Below are 26,353 nucleotides of genomic sequence, written 5' to 3' on the forward strand. Positions count from 1 at the left end.
TAAAGAGCTGTGTGAAGAAAATGCAGTGCAGAAGTTATGTGGAGGCATAGACGACAGATTTGAAGACAGTTAGTAGTTAATGTGTCATAGGGCTTGTCGTTTAGTCTATAATAGGGGACGTTAAGTTGTGCAATGTCATTGTGGGTTCAACGGTTATTTTGTAACAAAGGACTTAAGTAGTGCAACGTCATTGTGGATTCAAGGGTGTACAGTGTCGTTATAATAATTCTCAACTACAAAAACAAACTTGAATGAATGAAGGAGGCATGCGAAGTTTATACTCAGTTCTATCTCTCTTTGATTCTCTTCTTCTTCCTTCCTCTCCTATTTTGTAACTCTTCCTCATTCTTGGAGATTTATCATTATGGAGCAGTTACAATGTGGGCCCATTACACACAAGAATTGAAAAACCATTTCCTTCAAAAATAGCCTTGTAGGCAGTGGTTGGACATTTACTCCCGAGTAGGCCAACCACACTGTTTGAAGTGCAGTTGGCTGACCCAATATTGATTCTCGCCACCTCCAACCACCTTGTGCAAGAGAACTTGCATGGGGTGACAAGACCAGCTCAGTACAGGGTTCTCCAGTCGTGCAGATGGATCTCCACACCAAATGGTGAGGTTAGCCAGCCATGGGAGCGGCTAGGGTAGTCGGCCCACCCCAATCACCCCTCTTGGGTTGGCCAGACTAGTCATCCAAGGGATAGGAAGCCACCCCTTAAATTTTCTTTTATTAAGGGGTGGCTTCCTTAATTTAAGAAAATTTTATTGGAGTTATCTCGTGTACCTCAGCCTTTTTGGACAAAATTCGGAGGCTGATTCCCTTGACTTTCAATTTCAAGAGTAATGCAGTGCACGTAATCATCCCTGCAACCAACAAAAATCCTGCCACCAATCATGACAGGTGATGAGAATACATCTCCCTGTAGGTTCAACCTTCCAAATTCCTGCACGTATATTCCTGGTTGACTTGCCTCTCCGTTGATATCCCAGCTACTGCTAACCCGAAGCAAACACATGCTTCCCGAACTGGAACAGACGCAAATCAACCTGGAAACATAATGACAGGTTTGTAAATGATCTAGTGTGTGTGTGTATATATACATATTATATATATATATATATATATTCACGTTTTCTGCCAAGTCTACTTTTCCTCCACCTGTCAGAATTAAGGAAAGGATCAGATAGGAGCTGCAAGTGCTCATCTACACACACAGATGCAGTAATTGGATCGCCAATATTGTATTCCCAGAGTAGATCTCCCTTTTCCTGTAATAAAATTCAGCAGTAACCAATGAGCAATAGTCATCGGAATGAGTAATTTGAATGTTTATTTTACAAAATCTGGAAAAAGAAGTATTAAGATTCATGCTGTAGCATTTTATTATTCAGGATGTCTATATTTTAAATGGAGAAATAAATACTTTGCCACAAAAAGTTTATTCTAAAAGGTACTATTTGCACAAAAGAGGACACTAATGCCTGAGACTTGCGGACTTATTTTATGCTACTCTTACATGTGGATGGCCAGATAAGACGTGGATACTTTATGTGTAAGATTTCAACGACAAACCAATTTGTGAATGTAGAACTTCCCTTGTGCAGCTTTTCTGTTAACAAATTTATGAACTCCTTGATGGATTTTACTTGTAGTGAATAACAATGATTATCAAGCAATGGGATAGGTACTTACAAATTCGAGAACAAAAAATGAGGTAAGCTATGTTAGGAGCTAGGAAGGGCCAATGGGCTTTCAACTTGAGATAAGGAAAAGCATTATCTTCTCGCTCTAATACTATATTAGAGGAATCCAAATAGACACACAATAAAGTGGGATTCAAAACAACAGATTATGCAATTAAATCACTGTAAAGAAATAGAGAATTACCAACCACCCATTAAACAAAGCATCCTTTTAAAAGAGTTCAAGTTCGAGGATAGATTCTAATTGAGGTGGGAATGTGATTATGTAGATTAGCTTCTTTTTAAAGGAGATCCTTTGGTTAGAAAACAAAAGGAGCATCTCGAAATCTAGTGAGAAAAAGTGCAACCATCATCCAATTTCTCATCGTTACAGCTCATCTCTCTCTTCTTTCTCCCTCTATAGATTCAAGAGTGTGTAGAAGAAAGCAAAACTTTTCCTTCTCTCTCTAGTTTCAAATAGTTGTTAGATCTGTGTCATGTCTTTGGATCTTTGTCAGATCTAGGTCAGTATTGTTAGATCTGTGATGAATGATGTTGGGTACCATCCATATTCAGGTTATAGTAGTTAGAAGCTTTGTAGTTTGTAGAGGATTATATACTCATCAAAGAATTGCGGTTTCATACTTTCCTGCCCTGCTATAATTAGAGAGAGCTGTTGTTACAGTTATTGCAGCCAAAGGGGGTGGGAGGTTTACTGCCATGAGGAACTGTTCTTGTGCTACAGGCCTCAAGTCTCTATTTTCTTTCTAAATCCTCTAAGAGTTAGTGCGTGATGGAGTTTAATCCTCATTCTGATACTGGACTGATTTGTGCCAATTAAGTCTGTGATATACTGTGGTGATTTGTTTGGTAGATGTTATTGCTATAGTCATAGTACGCTGTGATCATCCATTAAATAATTGCTGAGCTGTTGGTGGCAACTGAGTGAGTCTGTTTTTGTTCGAGCTTTTTTTCTTCTTTTGTTGTCAATCCAGCATTGCATTACTACACAACATACCAATCAGCTACTTGCCCAATAAAAAAAGTCGTTACAGATGATCAAAATTATTTAGGACATTTTTTGTACAAGATATTTGGGGAATTTACCTGTTCAAGTGAATAAACTCCTCCATCTCTGGAACATATAAGCACCTGTAGAATAACAAACAAAAAAGAGACATTGTGTAAAGTAGCATCAGAATCAATACTATATGTCATTAGTAATGACATTAAAAGAGCATTCTTAAAATACAAGGACGTGCCCAAACTTTATGATACTAAGGCATGTTAAGCAGGACATAAGTTTCCACAAATTTGAGATGCTTCTGTTCATATATTATTATGATATCTTCTTCATAGAATAATCTTTAAGAAATAAGACATGCCAAAACATTATGTTCGTTCTGTCTTTCTTTCTTCTCAATTCTTCATTGTTGGGAACTCAGAAGGTTATCATAATTAGGTGTGCAAACAGAAGATCATATAGAGTAAAGGGTCACTATAGTACGCAACGAATTAGTTCAAAATCTCAAGGCATACATCAATTTGATTTACCTTATGCATTACTTTATTAGGAAGTTGGCCACCAGATTTATAAAGCAAGAAGCTTTCGACAAAAAGAAAGAACCAGATTTTTTGCACATATTAAGCCACATTAGTCATTCCCCCAATTATTGTTTTAATCTTTCAAACAATTTTGATTTCTTATAAGCATTTTGTTTGAATGATCATTTGTTATACAAAAGACCCATCATTTTCGACTCACAAAAGACACTTCGATTTTCAATTCCCAAAAAACCCTTCAGATTCTACTTAGATACTACACAAAAATCGGGTTTTTTCCTACTAATGAATTGATGGACATTTTCTTGCGACTAGTTTAATGAAACTCAGATCTGCCCTTGCATGTAAAAATGCCTATAACTCATAACCTAATGACTAGATCCAAAAGCTGTGTTTACTCGAAGAAAATTATGTTTAAAATTATTATAAATATATATACATATATATATAAATTCATACGTCGTTTTGGTAACGAACTATTTTTTTTTTTTTAAAGAATACAATGTCTTTTATTTAACCCAACCCCCCCCCCTCCCCGGCCCCAGGGATTCTCTTCCCAATTCCCCCCCTCCCTCTCTTTCCCAATCCTCCCCCCCCCCCCCCCGCCCGGCGGCCCCCTTCCCCCTAGTGGCTCACTAACTCTCAACCTCGCCGCGGCCGTCTCTCCCTTGCCGATACGCCATCTCTCTCTCGATCCTCGCCACGACACCGTCTCTCCCTCACTCTGTCCCTCTCCGAGTCAAAGATCTCTCTCTCTCTCTCTCCCTGATTATTTCTTGCAAGTGGTTTTGGAATTGTTGTGTTCTTGTGGATTTGTTGTGGATTTTTTATTGTGTTTCACTGTATTTCTTGTGGATTTTGTGCACGGTGGCGTGTGGGTGGGGGGCACAGATGGAGTAGGGGTCCACCCCCCCCCCCCCCCCCCGACACCGGTGCATGGTGCCCCTTCCTGTGCGGGGGACTGGTTCCAAGGGGAGAAACCCCACCCACTGCCCATGTGGGGGCGGGAAGGGGGCTACCCCGCCCAGTAGGGTGGGGGTAGCACCCCTAGCTTCCAAAGCTGAAAATCAGTCTAAATATAGAAGATAAGGTTATATCAGGTTGAAGAGGGGAGGGGGATGAACTTCATAATCAATAATATAGATAACAAAATTTAGTTTCTTGAAGAAAATTATATACCTGAGAAGGAAGGGCAGCAGAAATGCAGGCTCCGGCAAATATTGGACCAGTAGTTCTATACTGAAGAAGTAAGTCATTTGTTAGGCAAAGGGTTGAAAAAATCATGTTAAAAGCCATGAGTCCAGCATGAATGTTAGAAAACTGAAAGCAAAATAAATTAAACCTCCTTCCCTTTAGACCTCATTTATCAATAAACTTCTGAAAGATGTTCTAGGTATAGACTGTACTCATAATCAGTTATTATATGACAGATAATTTTTCAATTTGAAAAATATTGATTTGGGAATTTAGACATGTAACCTTAAAGTGGAATCAGGAAATATTATTTTCTATAACATTTACATCTGAGGTTCCACCCCTCTGGATATATCTCATGTTTTGTGAATCGTGTGCAAAAGTCTTTGACTAAGGGTTTGTTTACACGTGAGGTTTTCTTGAAAATTTCTGAAGAGTGTTGAAAACTTCGAGAGGTTGGTTTTTATGGGTTTTGATGAAGTGGTGGTTCCACTAAAAAAATGTTTGAATTGAGAGTTTTTTTAGATGTTTTTATTGGGGGTCAAAAAATCCATAGGGTCTATTAAAACTATGTCTGGGAAGAAAATTTTTGGGAGGGTTTTCATTAAAGGTTTGTAAAAGTTGTTTTAGTTTTTGTTTGTTAGAGAAATCGAGGCAAAACCTCGAGATGAACTTGAGATTATTTTGGTGTAAAGATGTTCGGATTGAAATTGAAAAACTTTTGAGAAATTTTCAAAATTTTCTGGTTCCCAAACATACCTAACCAGGCAAGAGAAAGAACCAATAAATCGATAGCATAAATTAGTCGAGGGTTTGACATCAAATAGTTCGAGGGACTTTTTGGATACAGCCATTTCTACGTCTAAATTAGTCACACTGGCGATATGGAAAGGCAAGGTCAATAAAAGCAAGTTGATATTTTTTTCTGTAAGTAAACAATTGTATTAATAAGAATAGACATAGCCCAAGTACACAAGATGGTATACAAGAGATAACACCTATCTAGGAGGAAGAAATGGAAACAAGAAAGTCACGAAAACCAAGGCCATTAAAATCTACAGCTATGGCCCAAAGAAATAAAGTTATAACAAGTGATCTAAGTTCCTCTAATGAGTGCTCCTTGTCTTCGAACGTCAGGTCATTATGCTCCTGCCATAGGCATCACCAAATGCAAACAGGAAACATCTTTCACATAACTGTGATTTGTGGAATACCTCCTAGATTTATCCAACAGGCCAAAAGTGCAACCACCATAGCTGGCATAACCTAGGCTAGCTCTTATATGCAAAAGACATCCCACAATGCTCTAGCAATCTCACAATGCAGTAGAAGATGATCCACAATCTCACCACTTTTCTTGCACATGCAGCACCAATCTACTATGATCATCCTACGTTTCCGTAAATTATCCATTGTCAAAATCTTACCCAAAGAAGTTGTCCATGCAAAAAATGCCGCTTTGGGAGGCACCTTAGTTTGCCAAATCCTTCTCCATGGAAACTGATTGTTCTACGATTGTGTGAGACTTAAAGAAAGAGCAAACTGAGATTTTCCCCTTCCTTGCAGGCGCCCACCACAGCGTGTCAGCTCCTTGATTGGTCAATCTCAAGGAGTATAGAAGGCTAAAAAAATCCTCACAGCTGCCAACTTCCCAATCTTGGGCCGCCCTATTGAAGTTGATGTTCCATTGGAATTGATCACCAAATATCACCATAGGATTAGCCACTAGAGCTTCTTTCTCACAAGCAATCCTGAAAACTGAGGGGAATAAATCCATAAGGGCATTATTTCCACACCATAAGTCACTCCAAAATTTTATTCCAGAATCATCTCCCAATACAAGTCTAGAATGCCGAATAGATACCCCCACACACATCTAATGTGCTTCAAGACTCCCACACCATAGGCCCCACATACCTTTGTAGTGCAACCCCCCCCCCCCCCCCCCCCTTCCCCAAAAAAAAAATAATAATAATAAAAAGCCTCCATATTTGCAATCAATCATCAACTTCCATAAGGCTTCCAGTTTCAAATTAAAGTGCCATAACCATTTTCCATGTAGGGCCCGATTAAAAATCCTCATATTTCAAATTCCCAATCCACCAGAAGAGATTGGAGAGCATAATTTATCCCATTTGACCAGATGGAATTTGAAATCATTCCCTATAACACACTCCAAAGGAAATCATGATGAAGTTTATCAATCCTAAATACCACACTTGTTGGAATTGGGAATAAAGATAGGAAATAAGTTGGTAAATTAGACGGTCTTTTTTATTAAGGTGATCCCACCACCTTTCGACAAGTATAATCTCTTCCAACCTATCAATCTACGTTCGATCTTCTCAATCATTGTATCTCATATGACATATCGATTTAGCCCTTGAGAATGCCCCCAGCGGAAGACCAAGGTAATTAAAAGGAAGAGACGAAACCTTACATCCAAGGATATTAGCCAACTGCCGGATGTTACAAACATTACCAACTGGAACCAACTCTAATTTGTCAAAGTTTACCTTCAAACTTGATGCCACTTCAAAAAAAGTAGAAGTGCCCTCAAAGCCCGAATCTTGTATTGTTCTGTCTCACAAAATATTAGTGTATCATCTGCAAACAAGAAGTTTGAAATTTTAAGAGCAACCTATTGGGGTCACCAACCGAGAATCCATCCTCAAAGCCATTGTTAACCAAGGCCAAAGTTATCCTGCTAAGTGCCTCCATAACAAGGACAAAAATAAGTGGGGACAAAAGATTCCATTGTCTTAGGCCTCAGGAGCTGTTGAAGAAGCTGACAACATTGCCATTTACTAGAACTAAGGACTTCACCATTGAGATACACCATTTGATCCACAAGCACCATCTGATTCACCTCTAATGCCCCAATCTTCTTCAGAATAAGTGCAATAAAAGTGAGATTGAGGCTTTTCACAAATTTTCCAACCAAAAAAAATTCTGGAACACCTTCATTAGATCCTCCTTCACCACATCCCAACAAGCTTGGAAGAATCCCATACAGAATCCATCAGGGACAGGTGCTTTGTCCTTGACCATTCTCCTCACTACACCATGAAGCTCCATCTCGTCAAACGGCCTCTCCAACCAAGAGACATTTGGCTGCTTGATAGACTCAAAGACAAGTCCATCAAGCTTTGGCCACCACCACACTTGTTGGTAAGCAAGTGATCGACAAAATCAGCAACATGCTCTCGAATCACAGGGCCTCCATACAAACCACACCATCTATAATTAGCATCTCAATACTATTGGTTTTCCTATGAGAGTTGGCCACTCTATGGAAGAATTTCGTACTTCGATCCCCTTCTTTCAACCATAGTGCTCTTAATTTTTGGCGCCAAGAAATCTCCACTAGTAGGATAACCCTCTCTAAATCTGAAACTACCTCCGACTTCCAAGATAACTCTTCCAAGGAAAGAACCCGACCATTATGTATCCACTCTAACTCCTGTAGCTCCTCCAACATAGACCTTTTGCAGTCACTTATATTGCCAAAGGATTGAGCATTCCAAAGCTTTAAATCTCTTTTTAAAGCTTTTAGTTTACCTGCAAGGACAAAACTAGGTGTGCCATAAATCTGATAAGAAGACCACCATTGCCTAGCCCTATCCACAAAACCTTCTGTTTTCAGGCACATATTTTCAAACTTAAAGTACCGATGCCCTCCTTGAATACCACCACAATCCAACAAGATAGGGGAATGATCCGACCATAGGCAAGACAACCTCTTTTGACAAACATTTGGATAGGGAATTTCTCATTCCGATAAAACTAAAAATCTGTCCAATCCCCCGCTTGATTGTTGGACCACGTGAATGCTCCACCTATGAGGGGAATATCCACCAAACTCAAGTCAAAAATAAACTCTAAGAATTTCATCATTGTTGGTCGCAGCCTAATTTCTCCTGAACGTTCACTTGGGAATCTTATGACATTAAAGTCATCACCTATACACCAATGTAGTTCCAACCAGCTATGAACTCCCGCTATTTCTTCCCATAATAGTCCTCTATTGTTGTCCAAGTTTGGCCCAAAAACACCAGCAAAAGCCCACAAAAAGTTGTCTTCCACATTCTTAAACGAACATGCCATTGTCTATTCCCCTATGAAGCCCATAAATAGAACACCTCTTGAAGCCCCATCAAATGCAAGATAAGCCCAATCCACATATGTACAGCTCCATAAACTTCAAACAATTCTTGGAATAAATTTCAGCTTTGTTTCCTGTAAGCACACAATATCCGCCTTCCACTTGTGAAGTAAAATTTTAATCCAAAGACGCTTACAGGCCTTGTTGACCCCTCAGACATTCCAAGAAACAATTTTGGGCTTCATAAAGAAGGTGCTAGCCCCTTCCCTTTAGATCTTTCTTGACTTGAGCTACCCTCAATGTTAAGAGACTAAGTTAGTCTCTTTAGTTCCCTCTGTTTTTTAGATCCTGATTTCTTGATCTGAGTATGACCAACTTCAATGGCAGTAAGCAAAGCAATGAATTGTTCCTCAAAACCCTCACATTCCATCCCTACACAGTGTTGAATTTCATTCACCTTATGTATAACCCAATCAAAAGCTCTAAACTGACTTTGAACATACAGATCAGAGGTATGGGCTCCCCAACCATGTTGATCCTATCCCTAGTTGCCCACTGCGAATCCAATGGCGTCCCCATCTCCTCTGCAAATATATTACTGCAATCCCATTCAGGGAAGGCCTACATCAAAATTAGCATATGTGAGGGCCTAGCATCAGCACTGTAGGCAAATCTTGCACCGGGCATGTCTCTGGCCATGTCCACTTGCTCTACAACCTTTGTCGGACAGGATACCATCAAAGATTCCAAAGCAACCATGTCCTTGCTACTCATCGGGGTCCAACTACTAGGCACATTTCCGCATTGTCTAGCTGTGGTGTGCCGAGAATCCAACCCTTGGTGATGAGGAACGCTCAAAACCATTAAAAAGGCCATTGTCATCTCCTCCCCCCCCCCCCCCCCTCTCTCTCTCTCCAAACAAAAAAGATTCATCCTTGCTACTTGATGGCGTTGTCTGGCCATGGTGTGCCGGAAAAACAACCCTCGGTGGTGAGGAAACCAGGAAGACCCTTTCAAAGACATCTGTCATCATCTCTCCCACCATCGGCGTCACCCTCTAGGCCACCGTCAAGGGTTCCTCGACCGGTCGCGGAACAAAGGGACCCTTTGCCAAACTCCTGCCAACAGAAGGGCTTGGAGCACCACCCCCTCTAATTCTCCAAATTGGTTGGGTCCTAAGCCTTGCCTGGCCTGCATTATGCCCCATGGGCTAAGGCCCCAAAGAGTGGCCCACTTGTCTCCTTTGCCCATCTGCAATACTAGGTCTAGTTACCCCCAAGCCTAGGCCCACTTGGAGCTAACCAACTGCTATGGACCTACTCAGTCCATTTGTCTCTGAGGCCAAGTCTATACCAAGCCCTGCCCTTCTACTGTTAAACTCCATGCCTAGGCCAAAGCCCAAGCCCAAGCCTTCCCTAGATCCCCTTAATAAGAAATCAACCTTCTCCTGGGAGTACCTTTAATTGAAACTTCACGTCCAACAGTGTACGCCTTCCTCTGCTAGACCGACAGTAGGCTTGCCAACGCCACCCTAAGCACTGACGGTATTTGCTGTAAGAGGAGCTTTGTCAGTCCCATGCCTGTTATCTGGTCTTTCAAAGGCTCCACACTACCACCTACGGTCTCATATATGCCTTTCCTCTATTATGACTTAAGCCCCTTCCTTCATTTGCAAACTTCCACAATGCCTCTGCCATCCTCCTCCATCTCTTCAAGTATGAAAATAAAACCACGCCTGTTGCCACCTCCATATTCGACTACAGCCAAGCAACGAACACGAGCATTTGAACACCTTTGCGCTATGAAGCTGTGGTTTCCTTTCCTTAACGTGGTGTATAAGTCCTTTTTTTCCCCCTTCAGACAGCCCTCCAGTGATTTAGTAAACCACAGCACCATGGACAACCCCATCCTCAGCTCTTTCACCACCTTCCAGCTTCTCTTGGTTATTAGCAAGAGGCTTCCATCCTTTGACAATGAAAAAACTTTTGATTCTATCACTAATTGTTTTGAGAACCCCATTCTATCACAGTCACCCTAACAAACAAAACACTCAACAGTAACCTCACCGTTACAAACCACCAAGCATCACTGGAGAAAAAATTTTCCTCATCTGAGTTATGGATGTACGGAGAGAATATCACTCAAGTACGGAGAGAAACATGCATGGGAATCTCTTTTTTTTATATATAAGTAAACATGCGTGGGAATCTCATTTTAATGGCAAAGCAAGTTGATATGCAAATCAATCAAAACAATGAAGGGAAACTAAATATAATGGTATGTAGTTAACACAAATATTAGGCAACAAAACAGTACACCCACCTTCTCAAAAACTCTGTTTGGGGGAGAAAGATTTGATATAAGAAAGGAGATCTCACATTCCAAGGCCAAACCATCAAGCAAACTAAAGTATGAGCTATTACAACCAGAATCAGCCACCTGTTGGTGTCCCTCTCCCTCAAGGTTATCCGCCAGAAGGATATCCTAAGGACGCGTATCCAACGCCAGGCTATCGAGCACAGGGATATCCACCACAGGGTTATCCTCCTCAGCAGGGATATGCTCCACCCTATGCCCCAGTACGGGCAGCCTCCCCCGCATCAACAGCAACAAGGCAGCAGTGGCTTCGTGGAAGGCCGTTTGGCTGCTTTGTGCTGCTGTTGCCTCTTGGATGTGTGCTTCTGATGAGGAACATTGCAGCAAAAATGGGTTGATGTTCTATCGATCGCGCTACTTAGATAATTCAAATTCCCCTATCTATTTCAATTGTCAAGTTCTTCTTTTCCCATCCCTTTCTTCATCTCATTTGTTTCTCCTTGTGAGTAATATGTACTTTTGTTTGGAATTGAAAATGTCCTTAACCACATCCTAGTCCTATATGTTTGGGTTTCTTGTTTGAATTCCTGACTCTCTGTTTCTTTTTTACGTGGTTTGATTCTAGGCTTGTGGATTGTGAGAAATTCAACATGTAATGAAATTAAGATCCATTTGATAAAAAATAAATTAAATTAAATTTAAAAAATATTTAAAAAAAAAAAAAAAAGTCAACATAACAGGACCTGCCAAATGATGGATCCCCTTGAATCCAATGCAAGAACATGCCCATCCACCAAGCAACAAATAACTGCAGTGAAAAACAATGCAGGAAATTGTAGAAAACTTAATACTCTAATAATACATAATACAAAGATCACAAAGGGAGAAGACACAGACAATTAATTGAATGAAGAACATGCATACCATTTTCATTTAGAGAACTGATGGTGAGAGAACCAAACACTGGCACTTCGAATTCATGCAGCCACAGTATATTAAATGGTAAACTCTGCAAATACAAATCATAGGTTAAATCAACAAATTAATCCAAGTTAATTTGCAAGTAATGAAAGTTCATAAAAAAATTAAAAAATAAATTTTTTTTAAAAAAAAAAAAAAAAAAAAGGTAAGACATTATAAGGGGAATGTACAAAGGTACAAGAATCATTAAATTTTCCACTAAAAGAACACCATATTTCAGCAAAAGAACAAGTAGTACTTGTTTCTATTTCATTCCTTTTCAATTTCAATTATAGGTTGAACACCTTATCATCCTCTTCCTCCTAATCCTTCATAGTTCTCTTATATTAATTAATTGTTGCTACCTTTTCCTATCCCTTAAAGAAATGGTTTTTGCAGTAATCATGGTAGTGAAGAAAATGGTTCATATGATAAAATGGGGGGAGATAATGGTGAATGGCCATGTAGAATAATCATAAAATCATGCAACAAAAAATGTAATAGAAATATGTTGTTTACCTACTCTATTTTATTTTGTTTGCAGGATTTGAAGATAGAGTTTTTCATTTAAATACACTTCCCTTTTTGCTGATTAAGAAAGAAAAAAATTTCCCTATTCACTGCACTATGTAAGGCAAAAATCAAAATCCAAACTAAAGAATCCATTTCAAACACAATAACTGCAAATCCTATTGCCATTCTTGGCCAAATTTTCTGAACAGATTAGATACACCTTTGAGAAACACATTATACTCTAATACACCGATAATTGAAATTTTCCTTACTTTAATTGATATAGCTGTCATACGGCCACTTGTAGAAGCCACATAAAGTGTTTCATGCACCTACATCAAAAGTAAATTAGACGTTATATCAGGTAAAAGACAAATCAATAATCTCCAAGTTAGGGGTATTCTGTTTTAGGTTCTGCTTGGCCACTGAGAATTTTTATATGAGAATTTTGAATTTTAAGATTAAATATTAAAATATTATATTTTAATATTATTATTATTTTGAGATTTGAAAAAGTTAAGAAAAATTTGAATTGTTTATTATATTTTGTCTGGAGATTTGGGAAATTATAATGATGAGATGAGAATTTTGTGTTTGAGATAAAAAATTCAAATGGCCAAACAGTACCTTAGTGAGACATTTACCAAAAAAGAAACATGCACATGCATGCAAAGAATCAGTAGCAAGTTTAGCTTCTCAAGCCAAGAAACCAAAAATAATATCCCATCATTTACACAATTCATTTGAAACACAAGCACGTGATCGTGAAAATCTATACAGAACATATGGCAGAACTAATCCCCCGTTACCCCCCACCCTAGCACCAAAAATAGAGAACCCATTTACAGCTCATGTCTGCAATTCCCACACCTTTTTTATAATTAATAATTCGTTATTGATAATCGCAAAAGATGACTACAATTCCTAAGCTGGTAAAATGCTTTTAATGATTGTTTGGAGTTATTTATTTAAATACAAGCTACTATAACAATATAGGTTATCAACCTGCATTTAAATTTTAGTTAAATGTTAGCCAAAAATGATCAAAATCGTACTTAGCTATTTCTTATCCATCTGCACAGAATCTTCATACCCATAACCAAACCAAAGTGCAACCACAATCCAAGAAATATAGCCCAATACATACAGGCAGGGCAGTCCATCAGGTCAGGTCATGTCGGGTTTGTGCCATTTTTTAATCAACTCAAACCTGATACGACCTGTTTAACCAAAAAATTAAAAAACTACACACATATTTTATCATTCCTACTATTGGATAACAAGGTAAAGACTACAACAAAAAATATTTAAAATAAGTCAGATATGTTTCAATTTAAAAATCAATTTCTAGCAAAAAATATGAGGCAGGTCAATCGGCCCATGACCCAACCCAACACAATCCGTAAATTAATTGGGTCAAATTCAGGTCAACCCAAATTGACCTGAATTGGCCCGAATCCAATTATGCACAGCCACCCTATTATTACGTGTTGGGTTCGCTAATTGTGTAAAAATGTGTAAAAAATAAACTGGTATATAAAAAGATTATATAGTACATATCGGGGAAACACGTCACGTCATAATCGATGCAAGTGACAAAGTACTTCAAAACAAAAGCATTTTCTGGCAATCAACCAAGCATGAAGCAAAATTAAATGATTTGATCAATGACTGAATGCAAAAATACACCTCATCGATTGCAGGCGATCCATATATACTTCCACCGCAAGGAAGCATATAAACACAGCAATGGTTTTCGTAGTCAAGAGCATATAAGTTATGGTCATACGATCCACACCTGCAGATAATTGGTTGCAGATTTAAGTCCTTGTAAAAGAAAGGCCAGTGTCCTCTAGTAAATCATATGCCTTTAAAAAACTCATATGAAGAAAACGAAAACAATTATACATACTACCTTCAAAGCATAGTCCCAAAAGTGTACTCTTCTACCATCTCCAACCACAAAACTAATACAACCTGCAAACCTTTTCCAACCCACCGGTCCCGCCCTAATACTGCTTTAAAAACTAAAACAAACTATTCACCTACATTTGCAATAGATAATTATGACTACCTCACATGCAATTAAACTGAAGCAGCATGCAGACCAGATCTGATGCAACACTGCAGCGGAATTGACAAAACACAAATATGCTTCATGAAAATGAAGCAACTCTTCCATAAATCTCAAATATCTCACTTTCAGATAACTGAAATAGGGAAAAACTCCCTCAAAAAGTGTATTTTCATCATAAATATCATATAATAATAATCAACTCGTTTTCAAAATGACCATAGTCTTACCTTTTTTTTTTTTTGATAAGTAAAGTCTTACCTTTATATAGGTTTACAGATACAACACTCTTAAATTGACTCTAACACAAATAAAACTCTAAACCTTCCCGGTCTATGACTTCGACCAATTGCCCGTAATAGAAGTTACCAAAACATAAAAACCAAACCAATCTAATTTAAACAAGGAGTAACCGTGCATATAGACTCCAAATAAGATAAAATTCATAAAAATTCCTATCCTCGCCCACACGTAAATAACATAAATTTTAAAACAAAAATTGAAGTAAATTTGTTACTATACTATTTGGGAAGGAGAGGCATTTGGTTCCAAGACTATTGGCAAAAATGAACCATTCATTTTCTGAGATCAATGTACATTTTAGGGGATACATTCATCACAATAATGCCATGCGTGATTATTAAAGATGAAAAGGACAAAATAGGGTATCTTCAATCAGCATTACTAAAGGGATAATTGGTATCTCTCTAAAATTGACGGGAGAGAAATAAGGCCAGTTCAATAGAAGAAAATGTAAGAGGAAGTATTTGAAAACATTACCAAATCAAGTGTCTACGTATGTCTACAACTGGCTGTGACTTCACCTTCAAACATTAAAAGTGAAATTTGTATCAGCCAAAACAGCGGATTATTAGGAAAAATAGCAATGCTTTAGTTTTAGATGTACAAAGAAATAAAATAGAACCAACTTAACAGTATCAAAGACAAAATCTAGAGATTCCTGATGCAACTTTGAAGGAGTTTTCTTATCAATTGTCCTATATATACACAAAGAGAAGCAACTAGATGATACCTACCTTGCAGAATACTTTTGTTTTTAAGTGAATAGTTCTAAAATAGAAAGAAATAATGCAAACACCAATATGCACCTCTGCCTTTAACTGTTAGGCACAATAACCCACAAATTTTCTGATAAATAAATCAATCTAATTAAAGAATAGAGGGACACAACCAAAATACACAAGAAGTGCACTAGAGAAACCCCACTCAGGCAGGAGGAAAAGTATCCATAATCAACAAAGTCCTAGTAAGCCATAAATCCCACAAATTTAAGAAAACCAAAACTATTAGTAACTAATAATCCACCACGAAGAGCCTCACACAGCAGATCCTTTAAGACCGTAGGAAATTGCACTCTCTCCAAATGCACCCATCATGCAATGGCATGTCACCCTCCAAGCGTCCAACATTTGATGTCCAAAGAATTGACCATGCCAGCTGTACAAAAGTTCCACCAGCCGACTAGGCATTACCCACTCTACTCCAAAAATAGAGAAAATCGTAACCAACAACTCTCTAGCAACAATGCAATGCAACAGAAGATGGATTGTTCCTACACACAATAGCAATCCATCAATATTGTCACACCCAAGTCCTAGGTTCTAAGTTTGAGCTGACCTTCAACTAGGGCCCATGGACCAAATTTTTGGAGGAAGAGAAAATGAAGGAGATGTAGGGAACAAAATAGAGTAAGGAGAGGCTCCATTGAGGACAGATGAAGGCATGCAGTTAATAACATGACAAGCAGAAGGACTCCATCCTCCAAAAACATTTAGGAACATGCATGTGATGTAAAAGTGCTCGGGTTACATCTAACAAATGAAACTCTTTGCATTCAGCCACACCATTCTGCAAGGGTATAAGAACATTAGCTTTGATGAAAAATTCATTTATTACTTAGCAAAGGAACTAGATTGATATTCTTTAGTATTGTCAAATTGTGTAATTTAAATTGTGTCCCCAAATTAGGTTTTAATTTCTTTCCAAAAGATTTGGAATATGGAAAAAAGCTCAGATCGTGCCTTCATCAAAAGCAACCATGTCATACGAGAATAATCATCCACAAATGTAACAATCTACTGAAATTTATTTGATTCAATATTGAGTGTCCCCCCTATACATCAGAGTGAATCAATTTAGAAGGACTCGAGACATGATTATTAACTCAAGGTACAAAAGACACAATGGTGTTAGCTAAGTTGACACGCTTCATAAGGGAAGGAAGATACATTTCCAAGATTCCCAATTTGACATTTCAAAATGGAAAGGGAAGGATGACCAAGGCGACAATGCAATTCAAAAGCAAATGATGAGAAGGATGTGAGAACTCAAGTGGGTAAATGCTTGAAATAAAGATGATACAAGCCACCAGCTTCTTGCCCCGTACCAGTCTTTTTCATCAGCTTGAGATCCTGAAAGATACGTAAAGGGGGCTAAAAACTCACTGAACATTGGAGATTTTGAATAATCTTACTAATGGAGAACAAGCAAAAAAAGGAATAGCCAGGAGCATATAGAATATATGACAAGGATATAGGGATCCAAAACCTATAACTTTAGCAAAGGAACCATTAGCAAGAGTAACATTCTTTCAAGATTTCACATTATCTAAATCATTTAAAGCATAATACAAACCGATCATATGTTCATTAGCTCCTAAATCGATGATCCATGGATCTTGCAAGGATGAGAGAAGACATACAAATGTTGTACTTGACTGGGAAAAGTAGCTACGGAAAATGAAGGGGCATGTGTTGAAGGCAAAAGCTGAGTATACTCATCCCTCAATATGTGATCATGTCTGAATCTAGAGGTGGCTTAGAACTGCGTCGAGATCATGTCTGAATCTGGAGGTGGGTTAGAACTGACGAGGCAATATCTTGACAAATGGCCTGATTAGTGGATCCAGATGATCGACCATATAAATCACAACAATAGTCTACCGAGTGATTACAGCCACCACGTCCCCAATGTGCACCTCTACCACCACGAGCATCACGCCTAACAAGAGAGAGGCAACTAAAGCATATCTCTCACTACTCTAATTAGAAGACAATTGAGATTCGTGTCCAGTCAATGAGGCATGTTGAAGTGGGGAGAATGCATCAAGAAATTAGGGAAGCTATGGACTGGCCAAAATTTGGGAATGAACGGACTCATAGGCTGGCTTCAAGCCAACAAGGAACCAAACAACATTGAAATCTTCACATTGTTGGTGCATATGTGAAACATCATAAGTAATAAGTTACATTTTGAGCTCTTCACATATCACCTAAGAATGATACTCTTCAAAACTCAAAAGTGCATTGTTTCAACCCGAAGAATTGCTTCTACAACTCATAAATGAGAGTTTGGTTCCCAACACCTGAATTCATCTACATGAGGTGCCCCCACACTTCTTGAGCAGTGTCAAGATACATCAAACTAGAGCATACATTAAAATCAATGCTAGGCAACATAAGGTACAAGATTCGAGCATCTTCTTGTTCCCATTGAGCATATGTAGGGCTAGTTGACAAGGGTTTTATATCAACCAAATGGCTACGAAGACCCTTGCCCTTCAAAAACACTTAAACAAGTTTTGACCAAGCACGTAGTTCTTTCCATTCAACTTTACAAAGGTAATAGGCACATTAAAGTTTGATTTAAGAGACAATAACCCACATTTAGTAGATATGGGAGCTGAAAATACCATAAAATCCAACCAAAAGGTAGTAAACCACTCCACAATATGCAATATGGATGAAAACTTAAGAAGTCAACTTGAATCCAATCTGAAAAGTACAAATCTGAGTTGTAGTGTGACATATAGCACAAGAAACAGGCCTGAGATTGGGTTTCAGCTTGTACTGGTTGGTTAACTAGAAATTGGCTCCAAACCAGGTATGTACCAATATGGATGGCCTTGTACAAGATTCATCTTGAAAATCAGATTTAATATATCTTCAACGAGAATAAGTAGGTTGTGGGTTACCTTATTCTTGTTACCAAATTGGTGCTACTCCAGATAGGAACAGACACTTAGGATCCGTTTGGACACTTGGAGTATCTCATAATTCTGAAAATAGTAGTGAAATGGTTTAAGTTAAGATATTTATTGGGTTTTGGGAAAGAGAGAGAGAGAGAGAGAGAGAGAGAGAGAGTTGAATAAAAATATTATAAAGTTAAAAAATTGTTTGAATATTATTTTTTAATATTATTTTTGTTTTGAAGTTTGTAAAAGTTGTATTGGTGGTTGTATTTTGTTTTGAAGTTTGTAAAAATTGTATTGGTTTTTTATTTGGATAATGATTAGATAATGTTTAGATAAAAAGTTGAAGATTTGAAATTGAAAAGTGTTTTGTGCTTGAATGATGTTTGGGAATGAAATTATGAGAAATTTTGAGAATCTTGAGAATTTTGTGTCTCATCTTTGTGTCCAAACATCCCCTTAATCCAAAGTTAAGGACAACCTCAACCCGAGATGGAATATCTGGGCACTACAACCAACAATCCCTTAGCTTCGATGTTGTTGGCTACAAGTGGCCCAACTAACGGCCTTCAATGACAAGAAAGTCACCAGATGGAACAGAAGACAATGGTGAGCTTAAATCCAACAGCCAATACCAGATTTGACACCAGAAAAAAGCCGGAAAACTCACCCAATGGCACCATTGCACCACCAACCACCACAATAAAGGGCCGGCAACCACAATTGACCCATACCAATTGACAATCGGCAGCATTAATGTCATCAAACAACCACCACGATCCAGAAGCAACACTTTCAGTTGCACTTTTTTTTAAAAATATATATATACACACACAAACATAAGAGAAAATCAAAGAGAAGTGAGGTATCAATCATTTAGTAAATCCTCTGAAACCATGTTGTAAAGGTTAGAGAGAACACAGAGGGAAAACGAGTTGTTCGAACTGATGTATATTTCTTACTGTTACAATATATTTACTAAACATTCAATTGTCAATTATACCCTCATGGGTTATACTTATTACAATTATGCCCTCTAACACACTTAGGACTAGTTTGGTTTGGTAGATGAGATCATATAATCATTACAACTTTCCCAAACTCCCACACAAAATATAAGAAACAATTCAATTTTTTCAAATCCCAAATCAAAAATAAAATATATATATATATATTTATATTCTAACAATATTTTATTCAATTTTCAACTTTTATCTCATCTCATTTATATAACCAAACGAGGCCTTGAACACAAAAATCCAACTTATGAAGCCAATATCAACCAATGATATACATGCATACACATTTATATATAAATATTTTAATTATGTTTTTTTATAAGGCATATTTATATATAGATAAATGTATATATGCATGCATGTATTGCATAGGCCAAAAGGCCTAATGCAACTACAATGGCAGCCACCACACGCACAATAACACACAAAGATGAAACAGTCAAAACTTACATACCACTGGGACTAATGCCTACAGCCAAAAGTATATATGACAAATCAGATGAGGGGAGAGATGATTTTGGACACCCTAAATAGTTTTGTAGGGATGAGGAGAGAGACAGATCCATAGGATTTAAAACATATTGCACAAAAAAAGTGAAAACTCAAACACTTGAGTATTTTTTTCCTGAAACAAGCATTTAAGCATTAGCTTTAAAAAACATCATAGAAATATTAAAAATGAAAAATTTAAAAGAAAATGAACTATGTAATGTATTTAAAAGCTTCTATTTACACTGCGATCTGCTTTATATTAGTATTGATTTTAGTTTAAAACTTGTAGCTGAAATTCATTAAATTTATTGCTTTAATCGACAAAAGAAAAGTCCCCCACCCTGGGGGCGCGAGCCTAGAGGACCCATTATCTGAGCAGCTGTGATTAAAACAGATAATTTTTCTAATGTTTTCCCAATTGGGTATGAACCATCAAATCATAAGATCCAAAACTGGACAAAATCTTGAAACATGTTATATATGCCATATCTGCTAGTTAAATACTTCATCTAGAACAAGATAGACCCTATAATTGGATTTTACATCCTCAAACATCTTCTCCCAAATGCTAGGAGAACACAAGAAGTAGAAATTTCTTTAGACAATAAGGAATGAGAACGAGGCAAAACATTAAAAATACCATACCTCACCAGATGTTTGGAATGTCCAGCATATGTTGCCATTCAAAAAATCCAGAAAGTAAATTTTCCCTTCATAACACCCAACTACAACCTAATAGAGATGGTAAAGTTTACAATATAAATTAATTAGATATATTTCCTGGTAGAATAAAATGATGTAAGCACACAATAAAATAAAGTAAAACCTGAGAAAAGTCGCCAAGAATTGCTGCTGAACATTCAATTCGCCCTTCTAGTTTGATCTCCCATTTAACAGAACCACTGAACCCAATCATGTAAAAGCACAATGCTTGAGACAAAATATAATCATCAACACTATAAAATTTGTGCATGGCAGAATGAAATCATGTTCCTAAAACAGAATGATGAACATTTAACGTACCACTAAAACAAAACGTTAGAAGCTTCACTTCCAATGTAAAAGTTCCAACAATACTAGCCACTATGCATTCAAGGGTGGGATGAAACAATGAATATGCATGGTAGAATCTTTGACAAATGGTTCATCAGGCATTGCAACCCTATCTACCAATTTTATTCCAAAGGGTATATAAGGTGCCAGTCAACCAAACCCCGTACTAAATATCATCACACAGTAACTGTTTATGGGTAAAAACATGAGAATTGCGAGAGGAAATCAGAATTATGCAACTAAAATTAAGTAACTCTAATAGCTAATAGGGAACTATAATTCAAGCTCTAATACTGTGTCAAAACAAAAAACAAAAAGAAAACCATTAACTCCAATAGGGTTTTGCTGATGAGCTCTTGCTCATATTTCACACCTCTCCATCCCCTTCCCCTGCTATGTAATTACTGGATGAAAGATGTGTGGCCATTGGCTAAGCCACAGTTTGCATGTTGTTATACCTACCAATTGAAAGTGATGGTAGGATTAGGGTTGGGTCTCATTTCTAGGTAAAGCAAGAGATTGGAGGAGTACAAACAAGTTTTTTTTTGTAAGTAAGAGTACACACATAACATAAAAACACACACTGATATATATATATATATATATATTGTGGTTTTTGAGAATATACAATACATGAGAACAAATTTAAATCCGATCATCTTAAGGTAAGGCTGACAAACTAAATATATTAGAATCATTCTAAAGATCATAGAAAAAAATCACTAAATTAAAGAGAGAGAGAGAGAGAGAGAGAGAGAGTGAGAGAGAGAGAGAGAGAGAAGATCTATACCTTTTGCCACAAATACACAGAAATTTACGTGAGTGGGATCCAATAAATAAATAGATATCCTGGCCTCTAAACACAACCATCGGCGATGCATCAATGCAAGACTCCATGTGAACTTTCCAAAAGTCTTGCATAAAACCATTTCTACCTCTTGGGATCTTCATAGACCAACTTCCTTGCCGTATACCATTGCCCCTGTACCCCCCTTCATAAATAACCTTGTTGCTCCGGCTGAATGAACATGACACGAAGTCTAACGAAGAATTCCATAGATACCCACCCCCATGACTAATATCATCTGAAGCAAAATGTATATTCGAATCCATCTTTAAGCATTTAGAGACTAAAGCATTAGCACCATCCATTCCAACAGAGGTGTTCGATAGACTTGCCTGTGGTTTAAAGATAAGAGGATTGGGAGCAACAGACTTCATAGAAAGAAGCATGTTCCTCGTACCTCCATCAAGATTCATCTCCAAATTACCATCCTTTTTGACATGTAAATCGCATGATCCTTTTCGCTCCAGAAGTGCAAGATAAAGCTTGGATGGACTGGGAAAGTAATATATTAATCTCATATTAACCCCTAAATTATGAGCAAGATGTGCCGAAGCGATAGAATTACCGCCCAAAGTAAAAAAATCATCATCATTGGAAACCTCTTCAACCATTAAAGCATCACAAAAAGCCTGTCAGAGATGGTAAAATATATTTACATCATGGGTTATTCAGAATAGGTAATATCAGACTACATATATCAATAAGTTGTGTTCACAGACAACTTTTTATCTTTGCAGGGTCAATTGAGGATGAAAGAATCAATAATGACCAAACCATGTACGGTGTCGTCCATGCCAATTCTCTTTTCCGAAATGGGAAGGGAGATAGTCATATAGTAACTAATATGCTAATTGACCATAAAGAAACCAAGCTTAGCAATTATTGAAAAGTAACTAGCCCAAAATAGCATATACAGAAACAGATTCCATCCAGGACAGGTTTTCTGGATCCATCACTATATCTCACACAAAGGTCTTCCACAACAAGAATGTTGTGTTTAAACATAACCTAATTTAGGAGGAAAACAAGGGTTCTGGTCTTCTGGATGCACACCAATTGTCCCCATACCATCTAGAATGCTCTCTTCCATTATTAGATTCAAAGAATGCTGTAACCAAATAGATAAAAAGAAAATAAAAATAAAAACTAGAAAGCATGAAAAGGATAAAGAGCAAACCTTTTTAATAACTTGTAACAGATCACTCTTGCCCTTGTCATCAATTCTATCTTCAACATGATTAGTGAGAGATGATGAACTTTCCAACAAACCATAATCAACTTTTCCATTAGAAGATACAGGTAATGTCTTCCTAAAGGTGAAGCGGTTAGGAAGCATGACTACAGGAAGTTTGTCAATCATCCAACTTCCGATAGAAGATCTGAATATCTCACAGGATCTTTCCTCTTTTAAGACTATAAATGCTTCAAGAACCACAAGTTCCCCATGAGCATTACTTGAAATTACAGAGATTACAGCAGCATCAACTACATCAGGATGTCGCCTTAACACATCTTCAACCTCCTCTAAAGCAATACGATGCCCACTAACCTTCACAGTGCGGTCTTTCCTTCCCAAGAAAACCAAGTCACCACTTTGCAGCCGTCTAGCAAAATCACCAGTTTTAAAAAATAGTTGACTTCCATGTTTAGTGAAACTGCTACCAACAGAGTTATGAGGCAATTTTTCGCCATCAGAATAGTATCCACCACACAGGCACGCACCACCAACGTATATTTCTCCCTGATTGGGTGTGTCATTTTCACAAACAAGTAGTACATCACAATTAGAAATAGGGATACCAATTGGGACACTTGTTAGCCTCTCCCTCTCCAAAATCATTGGCAACTTCTTGCAGTCAAAATACGTACAATCACCTGATACCTTAATCCAACAAAGTTGATTCAGCAGTCATCAACAATGAATCCTAAAAGCATTACTCAATGTGTTATAAAACCTGGACAACCTAATAAAAATGAGAATCTATATTTCTAACCTCTGTACTCCCATATAAGTTTAAAATTAAGGTCTCTGGTAATGACTTGGAAAGCATATGCCACAAGGATAAAGGCAGAACTTCACCACTTAGCACTAATAATTTTAATGAATGCACAGTGCCCCTATGACTTTGACTTTGCAAAGCAGGAAGTATTGCCCTAATCAATGATGGAACAGAAGTAAGCCTGGTAATGAAATAAGCCTGCAAAAAGAATTTGAAATTAAAGGTGAGCAACAAAAAGCAAATTCTGGAATTATAAGTCCAACAAATAATGGCAACCTCAACATCAAAGTGTACCTGTAGAAAATTGACAACAGAAAACAAATTCTCTTTTAGTTCATTGAAAGGAGGTATAACCAACGTACAAGTAGTTAGAATAGCAGCAAGAAATTCTTGCAGATGGTCAATAAAGCTAATCGATGTCTTGAATAATAAAAGTTCCTCTCCTTGCATGGGATACAGTTCTTGCATCCACAAAAAGCGATTTAGAAGACCTATAAATAAATGAAATATATAAGAATCCATAATAAGAACAAAGGAGTCCATTGGAAATGAAGAGAATCCCAAAGAAAAATAAATTATATAAAAGAACAAGATGGAAAAAGAGAGGCTACACTCTAATACTTAAAGAACGAATTTTGGTTGAGATATGATATTGGGCAACCTTTTTCAGTGCCACGAACGCCTTTAGGCTTTCCAGTTGATCCTGATGTGTACATCAAATAGCTGAAGAGTCTTTCTTCTCTAATTTTACAAGGACAAACTAATGTTGTTGCCCAAATACACTCTTGACGATTTTCTTCCATGGAAAAGCACAGCACAGGACAGCTGCAGGATTCTACTAGCCAATGTGATTTATCAAGCAAGTAACTGCAACTCCTCCCAGATGAAGAAGCACACCCAATAATCAGATCAGCACCTGACGAACCAATGAGTGATAATATCCTCTCTTTCGGCCATGAAGGATCTAGAGGCATGAAAGCCTCCCCACTTCTTAATACAGAAAGAACAGCAACTATGTATTCCACAGAAGGCGGCATGAATAATCCCACTATTTTTGGCACATACAAATTCTCAAATTCAGGCCACTGCTCTGCCCTCGGTGCTGAAGATTTGGTCATTTGAGCATGATTGAGCAGCTCATTATAAGTATTATTACCTTCAAGAAAGCTAAGGATGAGAATGTAGCATCACACATAAAACCAAAGACGCCTTCTAGGTTTGCCTAATCAGATTACTTCCACACATTGGATTCCAAGAAGTTCATGCTTTCTAAAATGATCCAAAACTGACGCTCCACGTTTTTTAAATGAGCTCAAAATCTTTTGCCTCCTCAGTCAGAATTGTACTTCACTTACTGGTAAATTTCCTACTATCTCTGAGAAATTGAAAGATTTAGCCATAGGCAGTTCACGTCAACAATAGTATGATAATATCTTCTTTTTAATTGTTTTTTATCTTTTATTAATAAAGTTTTTTCAATCATTTCAATTTCCATTTAACAATATGTTCTCTGGTGTCGGATTCGGTGATTGGATCATTGGAAACCAAAGAAAAAAGAAATGAAGAAAAACGAAAGTTTCGAAATTTCCAACACAGAAACCAGCATGTCGAGAGCCCGTAAATCCTTCGTTACCGGCCACTTTTAATGGTAAAGAAAATGAGGAACAAAAAACAATTTTCCATAGGAAAGAACGAAACCTTGTGCTGGGAAGAGAATGGAGCTGATGCGAGCACTAAGGGAATCAACGGACGCCGAAACATCAGAGTAAGTGAAGCACCGATCACCACGGTACACGGGAGGGAACGGCAATTTTTCGTGCTGCTTGAGATGTCCGGAGAGCTGCGCCCCACCGGAGGCGTGTATGACCGCGATTTTGTTAGGATTATTGGATGCGGCTCTCAAGAACAGGTGTGAAATGCAGCAGCGCTCGCCTGTCTCTCCGCTCCCGCTTTCATCACTCATTCCGGGCTCCGTTGCAGAACGACTGCACGACGGAAAAGAAAGGAAAAGAGACTAGCAAACAAATTCAAAGAGAACGATAGATATACCAAAATTTCATTTCATACTTTGTCCAAGTGATTCGGGAATGAAATGTCAGCACACTCCCACCCGAAAGGACCACGACCAATTTTGCCTGCCCGGTCGGTATACAAGTTTTGGGAAAAGAAGAGAAATGATCTGTGCAGTCGGTAAATGCAGTCGACGTGCAGTCGTTTTGAAAAAAATGAATTAATATGGGACCTATATGAAAAAAAAATTATTTTTATAACTTTTTTTTATTCATTCTGTACAACTATAATTTTTTTTATTTATTCCGTACAGCCGACTGCATGCCGATTGTATTTGTCGACTGCGTCTAGCAAAGTCCATAAGTTTTGGGAAAAGAAAAACGCTAAACGCGGATCGTGCAAGCGCCGTGCAAGCGATGCTGACGTGGAAAAAATCAAACGGAACCGTTTTGTATTTGAGAAATGATATTTGTAGTCGTAATTGTACAAGTAGCGTACAGTCGCTTTAAAAAAAATAAATTAATATGGGAC

At 37.8% G+C, this 26,353-nt stretch overlaps 1 protein-coding gene and 1 pseudogene across 2 annotated transcripts; one reads left to right on the forward strand and one right to left on the reverse strand.

Annotated features, from left to right (window-relative positions):
• Positions 1-172: 172 nt before the first annotated feature.
• Positions 173-25,937, reverse strand: LOC122312734 (putative acyl-activating enzyme 19). 2 transcript variants are annotated; one of them, XM_043127398.1, is made up of 17 exons: positions 25,511-25,937; positions 24,474-24,968; positions 24,107-24,303; positions 23,807-24,010; positions 22,990-23,694; positions 21,756-22,441; positions 20,739-20,814; positions 20,558-20,644; positions 15,191-15,234; positions 14,026-14,134; positions 12,609-12,668; positions 11,788-11,872; positions 11,607-11,671; positions 4,428-4,487; positions 2,793-2,837; positions 1,162-1,271; positions 173-1,049 (listed from the first exon to the last, which is right to left on the reverse strand). In XM_043127398.1, exons 1-17 carry the CDS (start codon positions 25,773-25,775, stop codon positions 788-790), a joined length of 3,555 nt encoding a protein of 1,184 aa, XP_042983332.1. In that variant the 5' UTR covers positions 25,776-25,937; the 3' UTR covers positions 173-787. The 2 variants fall into 2 exon arrangements, with proteins under 2 accessions (XP_042983332.1, XP_042983335.1); XM_043127401.1 differs by lacking the exon at positions 24,474-24,968.
• Positions 10,920-11,392, forward strand: LOC122312744 (annotated as a pseudogene).
• Positions 25,938-26,353: the final 416 nt, after the last annotated feature.

Source organism: Carya illinoinensis, chromosome 1 (assembly GCF_018687715.1).
Source record: "Carya illinoinensis cultivar Pawnee chromosome 1, C.illinoinensisPawnee_v1, whole genome shotgun sequence".
Classification (NCBI taxonomy): Eukaryota; Viridiplantae; Streptophyta; class Magnoliopsida; order Fagales; family Juglandaceae; genus Carya; species Carya illinoinensis.

Bases quoted from the DNA above. Each gene is read 5' to 3' on its own strand.
- LOC122312734 (XM_043127398.1), bottom strand. From the start codon at position 25,775: ATGAGTGATGAAAGCGGGAGCGGAGAGACAGGCGAGCGCTGCTGCATT. The intron at 24,304-24,473 runs GTTGCCCAATAT...ATTTATTTATAG, and splicing joins CGTTCGTGGCACTGAAAAAG to GTCTTCTAAATCGCTTTTTG. The intron at 20,645-20,738 runs GTTTTACTTTAT...CATCTCTATTAG, and splicing joins TTCTTGGCGACTTTTCTCAG to GTTGTAGTTGGGTGTTATGA.